The 23,667-nt window shown below is 30.6% G+C and overlaps 2 protein-coding genes across 10 annotated transcripts; one reads left to right on the top strand and one right to left on the bottom strand.

Moving 5' to 3' along the window:
• Positions 1–1,155: 1,155 nt before the first annotated feature.
• Positions 1,156–9,199, bottom strand: LOC126659999 (uncharacterized). Of its 9 annotated transcripts, XM_050353328.2 has the most exons (6): positions 9,054–9,199; positions 7,983–8,091; positions 7,178–7,221; positions 6,743–6,761; positions 6,316–6,393; positions 1,156–1,341 (listed from the first exon to the last, which is right to left on the bottom strand). In XM_050353328.2, the coding sequence occupies exons 1-6, from the start codon at positions 9,090–9,092 to the stop codon at positions 1,301–1,303; spliced, it is 330 nt and encodes a 109-aa protein (XP_050209285.1). In that variant the 5' UTR covers positions 9,093–9,199; the 3' UTR covers positions 1,156–1,300. The 9 variants fall into 9 exon arrangements, 3 of the variants coding, with proteins under 3 accessions (XP_050209285.1, XP_050209286.1, XP_050209287.1); XM_050353329.2 differs by lacking the exon at positions 6,743–6,761 and having other exon boundaries at positions 7,165–7,221; positions 9,054–9,188; XR_007635180.2 differs by lacking the exon at positions 7,983–8,091 and adding an exon at positions 8,872–8,929 and having other exon boundaries at positions 1,320–1,341; positions 6,316–6,761; positions 7,165–7,221; positions 9,054–9,134.
• Positions 9,200–14,446: 5,247 nt separating this feature from the next.
• LOC126661335 (double-stranded RNA-binding protein 4-like) lies at positions 14,447–15,752 on the top strand. The gene is made up of 3 exons (XM_050355161.2): positions 14,447–14,734; positions 14,813–15,023; positions 15,510–15,752. The coding sequence occupies exons 1-3, from the start codon at positions 14,474–14,476 to the stop codon at positions 15,623–15,625; spliced, it is 588 nt and encodes a 195-aa protein (XP_050211118.1). The 5' UTR covers positions 14,447–14,473; the 3' UTR covers positions 15,626–15,752.
• Positions 15,753–23,667: the final 7,915 nt, after the last annotated feature.

Raw genomic sequence — 23,667 nt, 5'->3', positions numbered from 1 at the left:
TTTTGACGACGTGTTTGATGATATGGCGCCGTCAATTTTTTTTTTAAAAAAACTGACATCTCACCATAAAATGACGGCATCAGGAGTATTTTGGTCCATAGGGGGTTTACTTGATCAATTAGTAAAATTTAGGGGGTTGAGTGTAAGTTTTTTTTTTTTAATTTAGAAGGCTTAGTGTAATTATATCCTAAGTTGGATTGCCACAGTTGATTATTAGCCAATAAAGAGAGGGAAGAAAGAAAGAAAAAAAATGAAAAGATGAAGAGTGGAAAGATAAAAAAATAAAAGAAAGAAGTTATTGCGGCAATTTTTTTTACTGACGTAAACTGATAGTCCCTTCCATGCACAGACCCACATGGCGAGGCAAACGAGTAAATCGTTACCACGTCACCCGATTACTACAAAAAGTGACGGAGTTAGCCAATTTTTGGAATGAGCGCCGTTATAAATTTCACTTCACCAGACAGAGATGGTGTCTGGTGAAGTGAGTAACCGAACCGAACCAAACCGAACTTTTCAGTTCGGTTTAGTGCAAGCCAAAATTAAAATTCGGTCCGGTTCAGTTTGAGATTTTTACCAAACTTCGGTGTTCGGTTTGTTTGGTCCGGTGACCGAACCGACCGAACGCACAGCGCTAACCGCCACCCATCACCGCTCCTGGTCCTCAAGCGAGGAGGTGCTAGGTTCTTTTCGAGGAAGACGAACCAGATCGCGAGGAAGACGAACATTTTTAATAAATGTAGCTTTAAAACAAAAAAAATTAAAAAAATTAATAATATATTTAAAAAAAAATTATTTAATTATATATTTCTTCGGCGAGTCGGAAGACGACTGAGAAATCAGAGGAGGAGGGTGGCTATGGAGTTGTTCAAATATCAGAATAAATATAAAAAAATAAATATCATTAATTGCAATTATTTGAATTTATAGGAAAGAAAGTTTTTTTATAACATCAAAGTTTTTTTGTTCGATTTATAACATCCCATGCTATTTAAACAATATGCCAAAAATAAAGAATTAAATTGATCATTTTTAAATGATAAAATGTAAATTTAATGCTTTAAGATGGAATTGAAGCCGAAAGATATGGATTTGGATGCAATTGACGAAATTGCAACGTCAAAGTGAAATTCAAAAAGAGGGTTAAAACGTGTGGGTTTTTGGTCAATATGCCTTTTATTTAATATAAAATGTATACAATTAATTTAATATACAGAAGGCATATTTTAATAATAACATTAACTAAAATTAATTAAAAAGTAAAACTATAGGCATGTAAAATTAATTTTCTTTCCCACCATCATCCTGAATCCATCCAAAATTTGCACACAGGACATGTACCTGTTGTCACAAACAACCATGAATCGATGTAATTGGTACGAAACTGAAAATGCAGAAGCCATTCTAGTATTTAAAAATTAACCATCATTTATCACACGAAGTAGCTCAAGAAAACATTATAACCATAAATTATTGGCCAAATGTTATAAAAAGGCCAAACCTTTCACAAAAGTTTCACAAAAGTCCTGACCTTTTAATTTTATCGATTTTGGCCAAAAACTGATTATTTGGTTTCACAAAAGTCCTGACCTTTCAATTTTGGCCAAAAATGGATTATTTAGTTTCACAAAAGTCCTGACCTTTCAATTTTGTCAATTTTGGCCAAAAATGGATTATTTGGTTTCACAAAAGTCCTGAACTTTCAATATTTGACATGCCACATAGGCATCACATAGGCGCCACATAGGCGCCACATAGGCAAATTGAAATCAAATTGAGAGTTGGCCACAACTGAAACCAAATAATTTATTTTTGACCAAAATCGACAAAATTGAAAGGTCGGGACTTTTGTGAAACTTTTATGAAAGGTTTGGCCTTTTTACAACATTTGGCCTAAATTATTTGGAGAAAAATTGAAAAATATTGAAAAGGGGGAAAATAATCCCGTAATTACGCATGTTTGTATTTAATTAGGAACAACACTTAATTAACTTCCTAAATAAAAGTTAGCACTTATTTTCTCATATCATTCTCAACCAACACGTGAACCAAAAAATAAAACTTCTCCACTTTCTCTCAAGTTAATCCAAGAAATTAGTGGATCAAGTAATTCTTTTTCATATATAAGAATATTGACATGTTTTATAGAGGAAGTCGGTGATCAGTTGCAGCCTTGCAGGTGTAAAAGTTGTATTGTGCGGTCAAAATCACCACCACCGCCATCTTTTTTCTTTCTTTATAGGCCACTGTGTCTGTGTTGCCACGGGAAAAGAAATAGATTAAAAAGTATGTCGTCCCTGTCGTCACTGTCGGCGGTTGTTTATTCTCCAGTTGCCTTTTTTAATGGAAATTCTACTTTTATAATTAGTTCTTTGGGATTGTATATTTTCTGATGGTTTTATTGATTTTTTTGTTTTATATTATATGGCTGTGTTTGTTATTGTTACTGCTGCTGCGTTTTTACTGTTGTCGTTTTTACTTTTGCATTTATTTGTTGTCGCTGCTGCTACACTCTATGGCTGATGCTGCGTTTTTATGGCTGTTGCTGCTTTTGATTGTCATTCTGCATTAATAATACGATTTATTTATGATTATCTTTTGGTTTATTCTTTAATCGATGCGGTCAACCCAAATAGTAGAATGATGCTAGTTTGTACAAGCTAAAGTTTTGAAATTTGGATTAGTTGTTCTAATATCAGGGTCTAATTTTGTTAGAAAAGTTTCGCAAACTCCCTCTAATATATATGTGGTCATTATCCTCTATACCTGTTGATTCCCTTTTTGCTGTAATGTTGGATTTGAATTCTCTTGCTTGTCAATGATTTGAAGAAGTTAGCTTCTTCTTAAAGTTGGTTATTCATGATTGGTTAATTTCATTTGACCGGTTACTTTATTGATTTTCATTTATTGTTTATTGTTATCATGATTTTGATTTAGTATTAAAAATAATTATTTTCCTCTCTCTAATTCAAATTCTAAAATTGTATTTATGATTTTAATTAATTAGAAATATTTTTTATAATTAAATTGAAAAATAATACATAAAATATACATATATATATATATATATATATATATATATTTTATTTTTATAAAGTATACACAAAAAATAAATAAAATATATTTATTATTTTCTAAAAAAATACCAAATCTATTCAAAAATAATTACGTAAGTATACACAAAATATACATAGACTATATTTATTTATTTTATAAAGTATACACAAATTATACTTATTATTTTCTAAAAAAAAAGTACAAAATCTATTCAAAAATATATCAAAATTAATTATTTTAAAATTAAAAAAAACACACAAAATATATTTATTATTTTAAAATTTAAAAGTATACAAAAAGTATATATAAAATATATTTATTATTTTAAAATTACAAAGTATACACAATAAATTCACATAGTATATTTATCATTTTTAAATTAAAAAATATACACAAAGCATACACAAAAAATACACTATGTGTACTTATTATTTTAAAATAAAAAAGTAATACACAAAATATAAACAAAATATACTCATTATGTTTTTTAAAAAATATACACAAATATACTTGTTATTTTAAAATAAAAAATTATATACAAAATATATATAAGGTATACTTATTATTTTAAAATTTAAAAGTATATACTAAAATATACACAAAATATAATATTATTATTTATTTCCAACAAAATTCTTGTTCCATAGGATTCAACTTAAACAAATTACAGATATGAAACTATTGTATACTAATTATATAAAAATTAATTATTTTAAACTTATAAAGTATACAGAAAGTATATTAATTATTATTATTTTAAAAATAATATACTTAATAGTATATAAAATTTCAGATGATTATAGTGTATCTGCATACTTTTTGTATGTTTTATTATACTGTAATTACATAATATGTGATTGATTGATTGATTATAGTTGACATGTAAACAACGAAAAGTACAATCTTATATCTTTTTCTATAGTTTACAGTTTTATTATATATTTTATGTATACTTTGTGTATTCTTGCAAATATTAAATTCTCTATTGGTACAATCTTGTGTACAACATCCTTGTATACTTTTTGTATATTTGTTGTATATTCGTACATCTTGCGTTGCTTTTATTACTGTTTTCAATGTTTTGTATATCTTGTGTATATTTTCTGTATACTTGCTCTGTTTTTTTTCTTAATGATAAAAAATGGAATCAATAGCAGTTATCATCCATTATAATGGTAAAATCAGACTTTTTTTCCACCTTACGGAAAACTTGCTTTAGGAAGACCTAAAAAAGAAGACATAAGGTATCATGAGAGAAAAAAAGTTTCGGTTACTTTTAAATTATAAAGTATACACAAAATATACATATAATATATTTTTTATTTTTTTATAAAGTATACGTAAAATATACACAAAATATGTTTATTATTTTTTTAAAAAAGTATCAAATCTATTCAAAAATAATTATAAAATATACACAAAATATACATAGAATATATTTTTTATTTCTTAAAAACGAAAAGTATACTAAATACTTGAAATTTTATATTAGAATCAATTATTTTAATTTATTAAAAAATATACAAAAAATATACTAAAATTATATTAAAAATAAGTATTTTAATATATTAAATATATAATAAAAATATTAAAATTAATTATTTTAGTGTATAGAAAAGTATACCAAAATACATTAATGTTTTAAAAAATATACAAAAAAATATAATAAATAAATTAAATAAGTACTTTAATGTATTTTTCAAACTTGATACAACCCTTTCTCCTCCTTGGAAAATTTATTAGTTTTAATAATTAAATAATTGAAATAAAAACAAGCAAATTACAAAAATCTATCTAAACAAATATGTTGAAAAGTCTGAAATTGCGAAAAATAATAAAATCATGGTTTGAAATATTGACATGATTTTGCAAAAATTCAAGTCAATTCTTATGCATCACTCTTACAAAAGAAATGCTTATGATAGTTGATTAGAATCATCATCACTGGATTATTTAATTTCTAATCCAGATTGAAAAACAATAAAGTGTAAATAGGCAACAAAGCCTGTAAGAGCGGTAATGGTCGACCACGTGTAAATAATACCAAATGGGGGTAGAACAGTAAATAAAACTTTGGGTCGAGATTCTTACCCTTATGGAACCGCGAAAATAGTCCACCACGTGTTTGTAGCAATTAAAGTAGCCCATCGCGTGTTCGTGGCAAACCTTAAACTTTTATTGCAATTAATAATTTATGCACGTATTTTTGTTATTATTTTATAAAAATAAGTGCTACACCTAATTTCCTCAATTATTTGAGCATGTCAATGAAAAACTTGAAAAGCAAAGGAATTCAGAAGAAAAGAAGGTAATGGTGGGTCTATTTGAAAACAAAAAGATATAGCAAATATAATTGAAACCTTAAAATTAAGAGACAATTACATTCAATCCCCTGATATTTAAAAAATAATTCAAAAGCCTCCCTCTAATTTATTTTTGGTATACTTAAAACCCCTTCCATTAATTTTCAATAATTATATAATGAAATTACCGTAAACACCTTGATGATTTAAATATTACACTAATCTAACCTTAGCATTTAGGATATATATTAAAATCCCTTATTGTCAAAAGAAAAATTAAAAGTAGCATATATTTATTAAATATCTATGTTTTCTTTCTTAAATTATATCTTATTCATATCTATTTTCAACTTTTTATTCTTTGTATTGTAATTTTTCTCTCATATATCTATTTCACTTGTTAAAACTCTATAAGTATATTAATATCATCGATGCATATTTATTGTTATTTAAATTTATTTTATATTAAAAATAAATTAACAAGAAGGCATACTAATTGTTGTTAAAAATATAGAAAATATGAAAAAAGAGTTTCTCTACAATTTATACTTTTTTTTACCATATTAAATTTACAAATCTAAATATGTTAAAAATATAGATGATGATAAATTTATAATGTCAAAAATTAAAGGATCTATTAGTATAACATGTCAAACCTAAACAAGTATACAAGATATTATTTTTTTTAACTAAAAAAGTTGACTAACTAGATAAACGTATCATCAAACTTCAAAAAATAAATTAAAAGTAGTTTAAGCAAATCCGACGCCTGATCAGATTTAGTTCAAATATATTAGTTAAATAAACTGAAAACAGTCTGCTACATGTTTTATGTGTAACATTACAGAGTAAGAAATCATGACCGAAATGCAAACAGGACAATGGAATTTCAAAACTGGCTCAGAAGAGCTGGTCATGCTAACATTCTATATAGCTAAACAGAGAAAATACTGACCTGGCTCTATAATCTTCAAGGGTATAGTCTTTGCATAGTCAATGACCACAATGAATTTCAATTCTGGCTCTATACTGACTGCATTTAATCAACAAAAAGTAACATAGGAAACAATGAGCCAATGACCTCGAATACAATTTCTCAGCCTAACATAATAAATATTAACGTGGATACGATTGAATTGATCGTAGAATATAATATTATTTCAAAATGGACATATGATATGACTGTCATGTATTCGCAGTTTCTATAACTATCGATGCATTATAAGAGTAAAATATCATAAACCATTTCGTCCTATGCAACACCTATAAGCATATTCACTCTAGATTGGTGTCTCATAAGAAAGGGATGCAGATGGTTCCCGTATATTGACAATTACATCATTCGAGTGAAATTGAAGCCAGACCAGAAACACAAATCTCACATTGTAATACATTGGCACCCTGCACAAGTGAAATTGTAAAACAACGATCAAGGATAATTGAATTTATAAGCTACGACTATGATAAGCAGACATGGACATGCAATAGTTTGTTATTTTTTGGCTGCAGCTTGTTTTCTTTTTAAGTTCATCTGTGGCTGCATACAACATAACTCATCTTAAGCATGCACATGGGATGATAATCTTCAGAACTAAAACATTACAAAATTTCCTAGTTCAAAGTCAGGCCAATAGAGCAAATTATTTGTGAACACTTCCACAAGGCTGAAAGCATATGCTGCAAAAGCATGAATAAAGTCGACAAATTCAATAGATAAATCATAAATGCCAATCGATGTGTACCATTCACACTACCAACCACACACTTAAAAATAATAAAGATGATGGTAATTGGTTATCACTACCTGGTATACTAACCACTTTGATCTTTTCTCTCAAAGGCCTTGAACCCCACCGAGCAGCTACAAAGTGAAAAAGATACCAAATTTCATCAGCTGTCCAATAATACATAACAATTAAGTCAATAAAAAAATTTCATGCAATTCAAACCTAAGTCAGATGGCTAACCACATTTAAACTCCAGACTAGAGGTAACTACTAGTTACAAATTAATGATACAAAACCAGGAAATGGAAAATCAATAAAATGGTACATCATCAAGAAACTACTTTTACGAAACTGAAACATAGCAATACATTTATCGATCAAATAAAAAGCTCTCACCAAAATGTTAGAACCAAGTGAATAAAGAAGCAACCACTATCCCATCGGCCTCATACAAGAACATATAGTATTAGAGTTAAACTAACACAATATATTTGTTAAACCATTGTAAGGTTTTGCTCTGAATTTTCATTGATTTCAATATAAATGCAACAAAGTTGGGAAAACTGCCACAGTAGCTACTTCAAAATGACAGTCATAATCACAATATTGCTACTTTCAAAACTAAGCAGATGTTCACGTGCAAGAGTTGTTATTTCTGGACGCAGCTGGGAATGTTTTCAAAGTTTATATGTGGCTTTTATAGCATAAGATAAAACTCATCTTAAGCATGCATATGAGATGACAATCTTCAGAATTAAATCATAACAAGAGTTCCTAGTCCAAAAGCCATACAAATAGCAATTTATCTGCGAACACTTCCACAAGGCTGAATGAATTATATGCTGTAAAAGTATGAATAAGTCAAGAATCAGTCACACTATCAATTCATACGCACTTGAAAATGATAAGGACAAATGGTAACTGATTATCAGTGCCCTTTTTGATCTTATCTCTGAATTGCCAAGAATGTGGAGCAGACGGGTAATGCAGCCACCACTAAGCAGCTGCATAAGTGAAAAAGATATAAAATTTTATCAACCGTCTAATATACATAACAATTATTTCATTAAAAAAATCACGCAATTCGAACCTAAGTCAGATGGCTAATTGCATATGCAGAACCACATATTAAACTCCAGAGCAGGAATTGAAAAATCGTTAAAATGGTACATCATCAAGAAAACTACTTCTACAAAACAGAAACATAACAATACATTTATCGATAAATAAAAGCTCTCACCATGCGGTTCGAATCACAATGTTAGAACCAAGTGAGGAATATACAAGGATATAGTGTTAAGAGTTAAACTAACACAAGAAATTTGTTAAAAATCTGTAAGACTTTTCTCTGAGTTTTCATTGATCTCAAAACAAATGCAATAAAGTTGCACAAAACTTTGACAATGGCTACTTTAAAAGAACAATCATAATCACGAAATCGCTACCTTTAAAAGATGAAATTACAAAGTTTTTGGTCACTAAAGTTTTGTACCTAATTTAAATATTAGTTGCAGTGAGATGAACTCCTATATAAATGAAGCCTATAGCCTTATTGTTTGTGCTACACTACATAGCATCATTCCAATTTCGACAAAGAACAACTTAATTGCAAGAATGTTCCATAACAATCACCACTTATATGCAAGCATTTTGCAGTTCAAAATGCGAATAACAACTCTATGATATAGGCCACCATCATCAGTCATGATCAAAAACCTTAATGATTTGAAGAAAATAAGTAGAACATCATATATACATAAATTGCGGAAAAGCTGGAATCAAACCTACAACACAGCTTCTCCTCCTAAGAAAGTTCCCTTATCAGTTCCATATATGTATAAACTGCATTGATCCATGACACAATATAAAAAATCAGATTCAAATGTACATCTGAATCAAACACAATAGAGACACAGTCGATTGATAGCGTATAATATATTACGGAAACAAGCCTAAATGCACATACCTGAACAATGAGATTTGGACCATATCCGCTGGCCACCATGTCTCTGCTGAAATCTCCAGCTCACCCAAAATCCAGCACCTGCAAATTCATCTGGAAAAATTAGTATTTCCTATTTCAAATGAATCTCCATCCAGATTGTTGTTCACCAGAAGACAGAAAAGTCCCATTCAATGCTCAAAATAGCCAAATACTCATCCAAACATTACAATAAAGCTAACACATGAGTGTAAGATTCACAAAATCAATTAAAATGAGAAGAACACAAATACTGAAATAATCCTCTGATTTTGACAAAACAAAATTGAGATAATATCTCAAATAAAACTCAATCAACATTCTAAATAAACAGAAATAATCAGATTAAATTGCCATTTAACTGGAAAAATAGCTCCATACCTTTTGTAAAACAGCAAAAACCACAAATGATCATCTAACTCCAGATGATACTCATCATTCATCCAAAAACAAATAATTTAGGTCACAGAATCAAAGAATTTTAACATTTTGATTTGAAAATTAGAGAGACAGAGAGTTTGATTTTATATGTTAGACATTGCCACTGTCTTACCATTAGCTCCCTACTTTATTACTTTTCTCCCTTTTAAAGACTTATTTTTACTGTCGCCTTTTTACCATTAACCACCATTTTTTTTGTTTTTAACTGTAAATAAGGACAAACTCTCCGACCATTATTACCATTTAAAACACCGAAAGTTTCGTCTCTATTCCCAAATAAATAAACACAGCATGCAAATTTACCCGATCAGTTCCATGCATTACACTATTCATCCACCACATAACATAAAATATCTGATTCAAATGCTCATTTTATAATCTCTGTTTTTCAGATTTATCACCCTTCTGTATATACTAATATTTAATTAAAATACCATCAAATTAAATAAAATCATATAATTTAGCATAGAAAATTATCTAAAGTATATGAAAACTGAATATATTAATATCTTCCAATAGCACCAAAATCAAATAAAAAAAAATTAGATAGTTCAATACTAAATTTCATTGCAATAATAATCAAGTTAATACATCAAAACTAATAATAATAATGTCCTCATTCAAAATTACATCAAAAAGCCTAAAAACTAGAAGATAAAACAAAACAGAAATCATCCTAAATATTAAACTTGTTGTACAACTTGTTCATCTGCATTGTTCGGAACGGGGCGGCTGAGATTAATCAGTGCAAGCCAAAGTTTCCCCGGATCTTCTTCTTCAGCGACAGCGGCCTCTTCGTTGTCTCTGCTAACCCTAAATGACCAAACCTGAATAGTGTCACCTGCGTCGAAGAACTTTCTTTCGATTAGCTTCCCTGTCTTCTCATCATATTCATCCTTATTCCTCTTCATCAGTTTAGTCCAATATGTCCTCAAGTTCAGATTACGGGTACTCGGCATATTCCATTTTTTCAGAATCATATCAGACACAAAACCGCACGGTTCCAAAACTTTAACTTTTAGTTCTCCTCCCTCATGGTATAGCAAGTCTGCCTCGTCCCTGGTAAGAAAGGTACGGTCTTGTACTTGCAACTCAGGGATTGATAAACGATCGTGACCTGGATTTACATCTGTTGGGTACAAGTATTTCTGTATCACCAGCTTCGCGTTTTGGCCTCCAAGTGCTCTAATTTGCGCTTCCAACTCGGGACGAAGCGGCTCTGGATTCAACGCTTTTGTTGATCTCACCATGGGTCTGGTACTTGGTTTCTTGATTTTCTTCTTCTCCTTGTTTTTCGGTTTCTTGATTGTCTTTTTCTCTTCGACTTCAGTTTCTTCTTTATCTTCCGCAAATAATCTCTTGATTTTCTTGGTCTGTTTCACTTCATGTTCTCTCTCAACAAACTTGCGTTTTCCCCCGATGATATTTTCTTGATTTTGATAATCAAGATCATGTCCCATTCTTGAAGTTGACATCTTCACATAATGATTACGAGCGGAAGTGGGCGATCGTTTTCTCCGTGGAACAGGAGGAAACAGGTTAATTAGGTTGGAGTCGGAGACAAGAGAATGATTGAATGAAGGCGTATTACTACTAGTAGTAGTAATGGTTAAGGCGTCTGATGAACGTTTAATGAGTAAAGCTGTGAGAACTTCTATTGCAACCAAATCCAGAACCTCGGATGGATCTGTTGTTATTTTCTGAGCGTCTGCCATGAATTGATCGAACGTTGGATCTGCAGGAATCACCATCATTCTTAACTCTTCACAGCAAAACCTAAATATTTTTGACGACTGTACTGACTGCATGTGTAGGTATTTATATATAAAATAGGAAATAGAGTAGTGAATAATCCTGGTTTGTTATGGATTCAATTGATTAACGTGTGGTTTGTTACTTCCTATTCAGCAAAGAATTAAACTATATGCGATCAGGTTTTTGGTAGTAGTAGCCGTTGGTTCCAAGCTTGAACAGAATAATAGTTGGAGTTTGGGAGATATGCTGTAATGTGATAGGCTAACTTAGATTACATTTGATTCTGTTTAAGAAGTGTTAGTTCAATGTGGTTTCTTACTCTTTTATTTCCTTTCCCAGAAAATAATTACAATGATTGGTCTTCAAGTTTGAAGTAAAAATTCGGGTAATTAATCCTGAAGATCACTGAACTTTCAATTTTTTTCATTTCGGTCATTAAACTATTTTTTTTTTCATTTTGATCACTGAACTTTCATTTTTTTTCATTTTGATATTTCAGGCCAAATATGCTTAGGTGGCAGCCGGAATTTGACATGTGACAACCGGATTTTACAAGTTTTACTTTAAAAATTTATCACATATACATAATTTCACTTTATGCGATCAGGCTTGTAGCTTAGATCAAATAATACATATATGGCAAATTTTTAAGTTTAAAAAAATTAATTCCGGCTGCCACCTAAGCATTTTTGGCCGGAAAATACCAAAATGAAAAAAATAAAAGTTCAGTGATTAAAATGAAAAAAAAAATAGTTCAGTGACTAAAATGAAAAAACTCGAAAGTTCAGTGATTTTCAGGATCCATTACTCTAAAAATTCAGCTGATTAATTAACGTGGTTTGTTACTTCTCTTTTTTTCCTATTCAGGACATAATTAAACTATATGCGATCAGGTTTGTAGCTGTAGGTTCCAAGCTTGAGCAGTTACACTAAATAATTGTTGGAGTTTGGGAGATATACTCTAATGTGATTGGCTAAGTTTGATTACATTAGATTCTGTTTAAGAAGTGTTAGTTTAATGTGGTTTCTAATTGTGTTCTTTTATTTCCTATGTATTCCAGAAAATAACTGCAATCATTGGTCTTCAAGTTTGAAGTAAAAATTAAATAATACTAGTAATTCAATTTTGTGGCACACTTTTTAAAAAAAACTTGAGAAATAAATTTTATTTTTTAAAATAAATCATCAAACAAAAAAATTAAAACCAAACTGAACTTAATTTTTTTATTTTTTTAAATCAAATTAAACCAAAAAATAATCTATTATTTTTTCAAAATTGAACTAAATCAAAATATTTCAAAATGAATCTAAGCTAAAAAAATTTGGTTGAGTTATTTTAGTTTGATTTACATTAAAATTTAACTAAATTTTTTATGCATGACATCAACCCCAAAAAATCATTTCGTTAATTTTAAACCGAACCAGAATATCTGAACTGAAGTAAAACTTTTTAATTTTTAAAAAATTAGACCGAACAAAGATTTTAAAAAATTAATTTTCAAATAAAACAAAACTAGTTATAAGTTTGATCGGTTTTTCTGGTTCGCTTCTTTATTTTTACTTAACTAAATTTTCTATGCCCAAAACCGAATCAAAATGTACCTAAATAAAACCCAATTGTTTTATAATATCAAATCGAACCGAACCGAATCAAATCAAATTAAAATTACTAATTATTTTAAGATTTTTATTTTTCGAATCAAACTGAATCCACTGCTTTTATGTTCATTTGAATTACGGAATAATCTTTACAGATAGATTTTTATATTGAAATAGTATTAATAGGTTGTTTTTATCAAGTAGATCAGAAACATTATAATAAAAAAAAAATACACAACCCGCTTATTACAAAGCATTCATATCTTTACAAGTACATTACTAATATCTTCTATAAGTACATTAATTTTATATTACTTATTTTACAAATACATATGAAAATGCTATCACATGTTTGTTATATTATAAATTCTAAGTATGGATATTAAACCAGTTCATACAGATTAATGCAAAGAATAATAATTTTAGACATTATTGTATCAAATATAGCCAAATGTAGTATCTAATAAGAACATATTAAAACAATCTAATTTGAAGTATTTAAAATATAATAATAATACATAGAATTATACTCATATTAAGTTCTTTAATTATTGAATAATTCAATAGTGTTCTAAATTTATATACATATAAATATTTCACATTATTAAATATATAACCGCTAATTATAAAGCATTGGCACATGCTCATGGAAAATATGTTATATTTTGTAGTTAACATGTTATGTATATTTTTAAATTTTAAATATATAAATTTATTTTAATAGATACAGTATTACATAACTATATTTATTATTATATGCATTTTTTGAACTGGTGATTGAACGGTTAAATATTAATTGAAAATGAACAGATGATCACACTAGTTAAACTATCGATTTGATTTCTAAATCAATAGTAAGAAGTATTTTTAATAGAGTGTCATTTTGCCCCTCAACTTAGTTTCAAAAATCCAATTCTTGAAGGTTGGTTTCAAATATTTGGAAGAAAAATGGGTTCTTTGTGGATTGATGAAACAAGTAGAGATTTTTCTTGGTTTTATTTTCTTAAATAAGTATTATCTAAGAAAATAATTGGGTGGTTCATTTATTAGTTACAAAATCACTTAGAGATGGTTTGTTTTGTTGTAATATTCTAGCACAATCGGTGTGTTTAGACTCGAGACTCTCGTAGTCAATTTTTTTTAATAAAATTAAATCTTTTAACAAAACAAAAAAGAACAGCTTGGACAAGTTCTGAGTTTATTTGTCAAAAAATCACTAATATAGACTTTTTTTAAACTCTTAAGCCAAGTTCAGGGGGCAAAATAACCCTTTGTTCTAAGCATTTCATTTCCTTATAATCATGCAAAACTGCTGCTAGCTCTACTCTGCATGCTGTCCTTTTATTGTCTTTTTTTTTTCTTCAGCCAATTATTTTCAGTAGTTTTCTTTTAACATAATATTATGAGAAAAGCCTGATTTTTGTACTATTTGATTCCAATCTGATCAGCTTTTGCTTTCCTTTCTTCAACCTTAAAAAACTTAGCCTTTTCTTTTGGTAGACTGAGCCAAGAAAATTTCCAGGTTTGCTATTGATTCTCATTCTTTTCTTCATGTTTTTTTTGGTGCAAGATTAATATTTGACAGTGTAATTCATTAATTTTGTTTAGACATGGCTGAAGATCTGATGTATAAGAACCGTCTACAAGAATACACTCAGAAGTTAAACTTGGCATTGCCGAGTTATCACACTGTGAATGAAGGATTCCAACACGCACCGAAGTTCAAGGCAACTGTGTTGGTTGATGGACAGACCTACGAGTCTAACTCAGTGTTTCCACAATTAAAACAAGCTGAGCAAGATGCTGCAAAATCTGCTCTTCACACCATTAAAGGGAAGACCAAGGATCAATGGCGGTTTGATATTAACAAGGTGCGTCAACTTTCAGGTTTAGTTCCTTGGTTAAATATGTATTCCAGATTTGATAACATGCCATTTATGGTACGACAGGATCCAAAATGGTGCAAATCTATTTTGCAAGAATATGCTACCAAGATGATGCTGAGGACACCCAAGTATACAACCGTCCAGAAAGAAAAAATGCGGCCGGTCTTCTTCTCTCGGTTACTTTTCGATGGCAAAACTTACTCCGGCGAGGTGTGTGCAAGCAAGAAAGACGCAGAACAGTTTGTGGCAAGAGTTGCAATTCAATCACTTGTTGGTAAGACTTGATTTCATTACACATTCTTTTACCGTACATAATTGGATAGGCAAAGGTTCTCAATTCAGTGATACCAAATCCGCCAGATTTTGGCGACTTTCACTTCGCCACCTACGTGCTCTTTACGCCCGGTCATTCTGAAAAAAACTTGCTTTCGTTGTATATTTTAATTTGGTACTACAATTTTAATGTGCGTCAAAGAGTTAGTAATTTTCTTTTCTTTTGAGATGATGGTAACTTGTCATTTTCGGATTTGATATGTCGATTGAGTGAAGTATATTTTAGAATATGCTACCACATCGATCGCCATGTCGATCTCTTTTTAATGTGTTTTCTTAGATAACAATATTATAACCGCTACCAATTGCCACATCAAACGTATTTTGACCTGAATTTTTTTGAAGTATTTTACCGTTAAAAAAAAAAAAATTGTTACCAAATTGAGAGATAAAATAAAGTTTGGTAACCCTAATATTTAAGTTACAGGAACTGATTCAGGAGTTTTGCGAGAAATAGTGAATTCCAAAAGTAAAGTGTACAAGAATGCAGTACATAAGATTAGAAGGCCAAGCAAGCTTGAAGCAAAGCAGCTCATCCGGTAAGGTGAAGATTGTGCAAACTCATGGGCGATGAATTTTTATCAATAGACTTCATTTATGTATTATCTAACATGGATTTTACGCATGTTTAGCTCTAATTTTCCACGTCAGCTTCCGCCCATTAAATTTTGATATTATGGATTATCTATTTAAAATTATAAAATATATGCGGTACATTATAAAATTAAAGAATTTCTAACCGTAGACTTTCGTTTATGACTTATTTATGGACTTATCTAATCAAATGATAGAAAATGATATCTATTTTTCACTTATTATTCATTTTCTATTAATTGATCGACCGGCATTAAATTCAAAAAAAGGAAATTAAATGTTAAATGTTCATAATTTTTTCAGTAATGAATTCCTGTTTTAGTTTTTTTTTTCCACAATCAGTCAGAAGAATTTACTTGAAGTTGTGGATTAGCAATTTAGCATGGCTTTGGATGCAAAACCAAAATATTTATTATTTATAACAAATAATAAACTCTGCTTTTATAAGTGCCAATTGCTATTTTAAGAATATGAAAGTAGAAATAATGAAGAAATATTTTTGGGACAATCCTGTTATTAGTTTTTAGTTTTTGTGTAGTACTCTTTCCGCAACTTATTATGCAACGGCTAGCACTCCTCTTGTTAATAAAGATGATTTAATTATTATAAGGCTTATCTCCTTAAAAAACCCCTCGTCTTTTACCCCCAATTCGTTTGCACCCTCACATTGCAAAACCATCAAATATACCCAAATTTCGATCTTTCACTTTCAATTGTACCCTCAATCATTAAATTGATCTCTTTTCACTTGAAAAAATAGGTTTATTTTTGTTTTAAATAAAATATTAAGTCCTATTTTAAAATATACGCTAAAATTTAAAGTATTAATTTGAATATTTTTCAAGTGAAAAGAGGTCAATTTAATGCTTGAGGGTGCAATTGAAAGTAAAAGGTCGTAATTTGGGTATATTTGGTGGTTTTACACTGTGAGGGTGCAAACGAATTTGGGGCAAAAGGTGGGGGGATTTTAAGAGGATAAGCCTTATTATAAGAGAAAATTAGGAAAAACACTCTATTTTCTAAAATAATAGTAAATTATACCTCAACAAGGAAAATATAGAGAAAATACCTCACCTTCTTAACACTTTTATTTTTTTACTCTAACGACTTTTTTTATTATAATAATACTTATTTTCTATTATTTTTTTACTCTAAACATTTTATTTTTACTCTCACATGTATCTCCTTTTTTTCCTCAGATTTTCTTTTCTCTCTCTCTCTTTCTCTTTCTTCTCCTCCATTTTTTCTTCTTCTCCATTTTCTTCTTCTTCTTCTTTATTTATTTTTTTCTTCTTCATCACGCGGCCGCCGTTCCTTTCAACGATCCGCCATTACTCCGCCGTCGCCCCGCCTTCGTTTCTTCTTCACTCCGCCGTTCTTACACATTTTAGCGATTTTTTTCTTAACTCGTGGTGATTATTACGATTTATTTTAACTTTCAGATCTAAAAAATTATTTTTATATTTTTTAGTTTAAGATCTGAAAATCTGCATTAAAAACGATTTTATGATGAAAAAAAACGATTTTCTGCAGAAAAAACGATTTTCTGCAGAAAACAGCGCCTGATTATCATATTGTTATCACTATGACGTTATCATATCAATATCATAACACTGCAGAGAAAAACGATTTTCTGTCAAGAAAAATGCTTGATTATCATTAACGTTAGCATAAATGTATCATAGCGTTATCATATCAATACCATAATATTGTACGGTTATGATAATAATATGATAAGGTTATGATATAGTTATGATAAAGTACGTCATGATAATATTTTTTGATATTGTTATGATAAAGTATATTGTGATAATGTTATGATAAAAGTATGATAAATTTATGATAAAAGGTTACGATATAGTTATGACAAAATACGTCATGATAATGTTATGATAATATTTTATGATACTGTTATGATAAAGTATATTTTGATAAGGTTATGATAATAGTATGATAAGGTTATCATAATATTGTCATATAATAATCTGCTACATACGGTACTAATAATAACATGATAATAAGATGACAATGCAATATGATACTGTAATACCCCGTGTTTTTATGACTCGATTCGAAGGTTGGTTGACTGTATAATGTTCGGTTTAGGTTGAACACTAGCCGTGTTTTCACTTCGGTTTGTGCATGTGTTTTGGTGTCGGTTTGGTTAACACTTGTGTGTGCGATTGGAGGATCATATCGTAGCTTTCGGGACGTGTTCGGACATGTTTTAAGTCGGTTTTAAGGCCTCGACTAGACCTAGGACCGGACCTCCTGAGTAGAACCGGTTTGGAGGTCCGGTTTGCTCAGTTTTACTGAGCAGAGGGCAAACCGGTTCTCTGACCGGTTCTGCCCAGTAGAACCGGCCAGAGGGCCGGCTCACTTTGTGCTTGGCCGGTTCATTGACCGGTTCTGCCCAGTAGAACCGGCCAGTGAACCGGTTCACTACGGGACGGATTATAAAAGCCCGTTTCTGAAACCTAATCAGCCCCCACTTTTTCCTAAAACCCTAAACACGATTCTAATTCATTCCCAACTGATTTCCTACCTTTCCTTGGTGATTTAGACATTCAGTAAGTGTTATAAACCTATCCCTTGTCGTTTAATTCATTGATTTCTTTGTCCTATCGATTTGGATTAATTAGTTATGGTGTTTGGTTGATTGTAGGTTTGTTCTAATCAAATATTTTCTGGGTTTTCTATATTGAATCGTTCTTAATCTATTCCAAGAGGTTAGTGGCTCTAATCCATTGTTTAAATGTGTAGAGGTTGCTAAATGATTGTATGAATCCATACCTAGGGTGTTTGGCTTGTTAATTTCTGTTTGGTTGCAATATAAAAATCTGTATATAATGATTAGTGTTGCGATTGGCTTGTTCTTGTCAATTGTACTTTGGGTGGATTGATTTGGTTGAGTTAATTGGAGGATTAATACATTGGGCAATATTTTGAATTGAAATTCTACGAAAGTTAAACGCAACGATTGCAAAATGGTTTTCAAATGCTATATCTACTGATCTAATATTTTCTATATGATGTTTTGATGTTTTTAAATCAGTAGTGACATATTTTGGTTCATCGATTGTTGGTTTTGAATCGTTTGGCTAGTTTAGGCAATTTTCTGCAAAATTGCCAAATTTGATTATTTGAGTGCTTTGGCTTAATTTTGATTTTGATCAAATTGTTAATGGCTGGAAATACATTTTATAAACTATTTTGGACATTTATAAAATGATAGTTTACCTTGGGTCGTTTTAAAAATCAGTGGTTGTTATGGTATATAAGTTATGGTGAATTTTACAAAGGTGCTATGGCTATCTAAGTTAATATTTTAGATTTGAGTTTAAATCTTTAAAAGGTGTTTAAATCCTATTAATTGAATTTAAGATGGCATTTTTAAGTGATGTATACCTTGGGTGAAACTTGTCAAGTGTTGGCAAGCTATATGATTTATTGCTTTTAAGGTTGGCATTGTTAAGCTATGGATTAAGTTCTTATTTTCAAATGACTTTGGTTTTATTTAAGGATTGGTTTTATACTCTGGTTTTCACTTTGGCTTATGGTTGGGTCGGGTTAGACTTGTGTCGCTCGACATGTTGTGTTCAGCTATACTGCAGTTAAGGCTAACACACTACTCTGGGAAACTCTTTGGTTTAAAAGAACTATTTAAGTTATGAAAAGGACTTCGGTTTTGTTTTTATGGATAGGAACTCATCTAAGCTAACTTGCCTAAATTGTTTAAAGTGAATGATATGAATTCTTTGGTTTGTTTGATACATAGATGTTTACCTTACTTGGGTTGTACTTTGGTTGTGTTCAAGATGCTAGTCCTATGTGGTGTCTAGTATTCTTAGAGTTAGGGGTTGTATGGATTTTAACTTATACATTGTTTTAGACCCGTCGAATGCTCGTGCTTCGGAGTCTACGCAGGGTTAGCTGTTTGCCAAGATTTCACGTGGATAAGCAAGCAGTGAGTTTGTAGTGCTATTTACCACTTTATTAAGTACCGCATCATATTTTAATATTATAAATGCTTTTGAACTGTTTTTACGGATTATGGATCTGGATTGAAACAAGCTGCTCGATAGGCTTGTATCGAGACTGTGTGCACCGGTAAGTACTCTGGGATCGGCAGACTAAAGTCTTGCTTACGCTGGTATATGACGAGGATATGTTCCCGTCCACTCTGGGTTTATCAGTATGCTATGTCATACTTACGCTGGGATCATTTCAATACTGTTTTCCATAATCATATTATATTAGTATAAAATGTTTTGATTTAAGGGTTTTAAACTTAATAAATGTAAATAGTATTGCGAACTCATCTCAGTATATCTGACCCCGTTGTTTTCCCAAATTTTCCAGGTTTATGATTTGAAAGCTGGTCCACTCCGATTCTTGATTCTTGGAGGTTTTTATGTCAATAAAACTAGTCTGGTGTTTTAAACTCTTAGACCGCAGTAGAACTAGTATAGTGTTTGATTATTATACTTTGGTTTGTCGTGGTGGTACGACTTTTATATTATTATACTTTGGCATGTTACATTGGATTATTATATTTGAGGCATGATTCACAGTTTCAGATTATTATCAAGTTATGATATTAGAACTGTTGCATAAACTGTTAGACTTAGGTTGGAGTCTCGGTTGCCCCCGAGCAGTGGTTTTCTTGCAGGTTTATTTGTATATAAGGTTATCCGCGAGGCTTGCTACGGGTTTTGGTACGAACATACCCATACCCTAGCGCCGGTCGCGATCCATGAAATTGGGTCGTGACAAAGTTGGTATCAGAGCTTTGGTTTCAAACCAAGGCCATTTTGCATGTTACGTGTTTACTGCTTTAAGGAATGTTAAGTTGTTGTGTCATAGGATCTACTGCGGAATTAGGATTCAAGTCATGTCTTTTGAAACGTCATCATTTATTTTCAAACTTTCTACCTTCACCTTTAGGAGTGTTGTGCGTCGGTTTTATGTGTTACAAATGATTTACTTTGGAATGTTTATTACATATACATTGGGTGATTTGTTGGCTGTTGTGCCATATGTGAGATATACTTTAGGTGATGTTTTGTTGGCTTTTGCACCTTATATGGTGTTTACTTCGGGTGACGTTTTGGTTGGCTATTGTGCCTTATATGGTGTTTACTTCGGGTGATGCTTTGTAGGATGTTGTTCCTTATATGATTTTTACCTTGGGTGATTAGTTCTTGGCTTTTACTCCTTGGATAATTTTGATTATAATTGGGTTGCCTTCACCTTGTTGGTGAGTACAATTTGGTTATGGCTGTGTTGTTGGGTGCTAAATAGGTTGGCACGTACTATGATACATTAGGCTTTGGCCTTGTATGATTTTTAAAGGATTTTTGTGTTAAATCTTTAAGCATGTTTTGTAGCTTTATGTTGTTTAATCGCACATTGGTTTTACAGTTTTTATTAAGAAAATTGTTTTGATTACTTTTGTGTTTTGACACGAGAATCGGAATAGACGTCTGTTTTAATACTTTTTTTAAAAAGTGATTTTTGATTACTTTGCAAGTAAAATGAATTCCATGTATTTCAGAATCTTACGTTTGGATTAGTGTTGACAAACTATTATTTTCAAAATAATTTAAATTATGAGGTGATTCACATTTGAGGATTTAATATTGCTTTTGTTGTTTTCACCGCGTTGTTGTTTGTCGACGTTTGAAGCGTCGTTGGTCATATGTTTGGTATATTACGTTTGGCCAGATTAGGTGTTTACAGAATGACTGTTTGAGATTAAAGATTTTCTCACTTGAGATTTTGAAATGCTTTTGATTTTCGGATAAGGTTGAACTCCTATTTTTTTTAAGAAAAATTGAGATTTTATTTAAATGCTTTTTCAAATTTATAAATATTTGTGGTGATTTACGTTCTTCTCAACTGAGTGATTGAGTTAATTTTTGATACTTGGGTTGCGTTGAGCTCTTATAAAAAAATAGAATTTTATTTAAAGGCATCCTTCCGGACTTACAAATGTTTTGAATACGTTTTATAGACGGTTGTTTTGGGTTCGACTTGGGTCACCCAAATTTGGGAGTTGAGCTTGGTAGTTGTAATGACTCGGCTAACTCGATGATTTTATAATTGAAATACTTTGGGAATTCTTTTAATGCGATTGATTTATAAGAAGAGATGTTTTTTCCGGATAATTGATTGCGTTTTAACAGTGGGTCTCAAAAAAAAACAATTGAATATTTTTTGGTTGACTTTAAATTTCAAAATGAATTTGAAGCGTACTCTTGAAAGGTGACATATTACAGGTTGACTTTATTACAAAGTCAAAACTGGTTGTAGCACATTTTGATTTTGTCATTTAAGTATGCTGGTTTAATTGGCTGTATGGCACACTTGTAGGGTTTTAGAATTGTAGAATTCATGATCTCTTGATTTGAATTTGCGTTGTTTACCTCGCAAGTTTAGTTGATTTATGTTGGTTGAGTTTGTTTTGTCTCTTCGTGCGGAGAAGCACGTGAGGTAAATTATTTCACGCGGTTCTTTTTGGCTTACCTTGATGTTGGTTCGATAGTGAGTGGAACCTTCGTTTAGACCCTATTTTGTTTTAGTTTCAATTTGGGTGACGCTGGGTTTGGTGTTTTGTTTGTGGATCGAGATCTTTGGATTTCGATATCGAGGAAATTGATGGAATTGTTTCTTTGGAACGTTTGGTGGTTTATGTTTATCCTAGATAAGGATATTAGAAATTCTAACTCGAGGATATATATCAGTGTATTAATACACTAGTGTTTTTCATCAAGGTTAATCGATGTAATGCGAGAACGGGTGGTAAGTGTTGCAGAAACGTATATGATGTGTTGTTTTCCTTGGGTGTAAGTTTCAGTTTTGTTGAAATTTAGATGGATATTATTTATGCATTAGATAGTTTAATAGAGTTATTGAGTTAGATTGTTATAATAGTATCGTGTGATTTAGTGAATTGCAAGTATGGAGTTTGAGAAATATTTTTGAGGTTATCGAGTGCACGTCCCACAGAGTGTAACGTCTAGTAAATATTTTATCGAGAAATTGATTTCAAATGTTAATTTGTTAACGTATTTGAAATGTTTTTATCACATAATTGTGCCCAGACATATCACGAACATGCATTTTTGTATGTCACGAATAGGAAATTGCATTGAGCACTGAGTATGTTCACTAAAAAAAAAATTAATAATTGATACATGCATAATAGTACATGCATCACGTGCATAGAAAAGTTTAGAGTTGGATGCAACTCTTTGGGGATGAGAGATGTCATCACCCTGGCGCACAATTATGTAAAAAGGGATTTTATCGATAAAGTGTTTTTATGAAAGACGTTTTGAAACGAACTCGCGAGTCACATTATGATAAATGTATTTATAAAGTTGTTGGATTTCAAATCATTTTGAAACTGTTACCGAAAGGTAGCTAGGCAAATACTCTGTGATTATGGTGGTGAATTAAGGACGATTACGTTATGAGTGATTGATCTGTAGTATCATAAATTTGGTGCTTCATAGGGAGTAAGAATGAATATAAAGGTTGCACTCGAGTTATTGTTGCTATAAATGTGATAGGATTTTGAGGTCGGATTGAAAGGCTTATGTGTTAGCTTTCAATTTATGATTTGAGGTTATTAGATTAAGGGATTTGGTTATGCTCGTCGTATGTATTTACGCCGTGATTTTAAAAGAAGTTTATTTTTACATAATTCGTTTTTGTATAAATGTTTTGGTATACTCGTATAGAAATATTGTGTGGAAGAAGATATTTTCTTTACAAATATTTTCTATTTTGATAAAGGGATAAATTTTTATCAAGCATTGATTTAAGAGAATAATAATTATGTTAGTTGAACTATTTTATATATTTGCAAATTTATATTGAAAGTAAGGTGTAACTGCGGAATTCAAAATACGAATGTTTTGAAACTTTTATTGTGTTTACAAAATTAGAGGTTTTCGAACGGTAAAAGAATTTTGTTCTATGTA

This window comes from Mercurialis annua, linkage group LG8, assembly GCF_937616625.2.
Source record: "Mercurialis annua linkage group LG8, ddMerAnnu1.2, whole genome shotgun sequence".
Lineage (NCBI taxonomy): Eukaryota > Viridiplantae > Streptophyta > Magnoliopsida > Malpighiales > Euphorbiaceae > Mercurialis > Mercurialis annua.
The sequence above is the reverse complement of the archived record's forward strand: the minus strand, read 5'-3'. Positions and strand labels throughout refer to the sequence as shown.

What these genes read in the sequence shown, in the direction of transcription:
- LOC126659999 (XM_050353328.2), bottom strand. Translation starts at nt 9,092, where the DNA reads ATGGTGGCCAGCGGATATGGTCCAAATCTCATTGTTCAG. An exon ending in GTCCAAATCTCATTGTTCAG is followed by an intron (nt 8,092 to 9,053) that starts GTATGTGCATTT and finishes TCACTTATGCAG; the next exon opens with CTGCTTAGTGGTGGCTGCAT. An exon ending in CTTGAAGATTATAGAGCCAG is followed by an intron (nt 1,342 to 6,315) that starts GTCAGTATTTTC and finishes TTGTGACAACAG; the next exon opens with GTACATGTCCTGTGTGCAAA.
- LOC126661335 (XM_050355161.2), top strand. Translation starts at nt 14,474, where the DNA reads ATGGCTGAAGATCTGATGTATAAGAACCGTCTACAAGAATACACTCAG. An exon ending in GGCGGTTTGATATTAACAAG is followed by an intron (nt 14,735 to 14,812) that starts GTGCGTCAACTT and finishes ATGGTACGACAG; the next exon opens with GATCCAAAATGGTGCAAATC. An exon ending in TGCAATTCAATCACTTGTTG is followed by an intron (nt 15,024 to 15,509) that starts GTAAGACTTGAT and finishes TTTAAGTTACAG; the next exon opens with GAACTGATTCAGGAGTTTTG.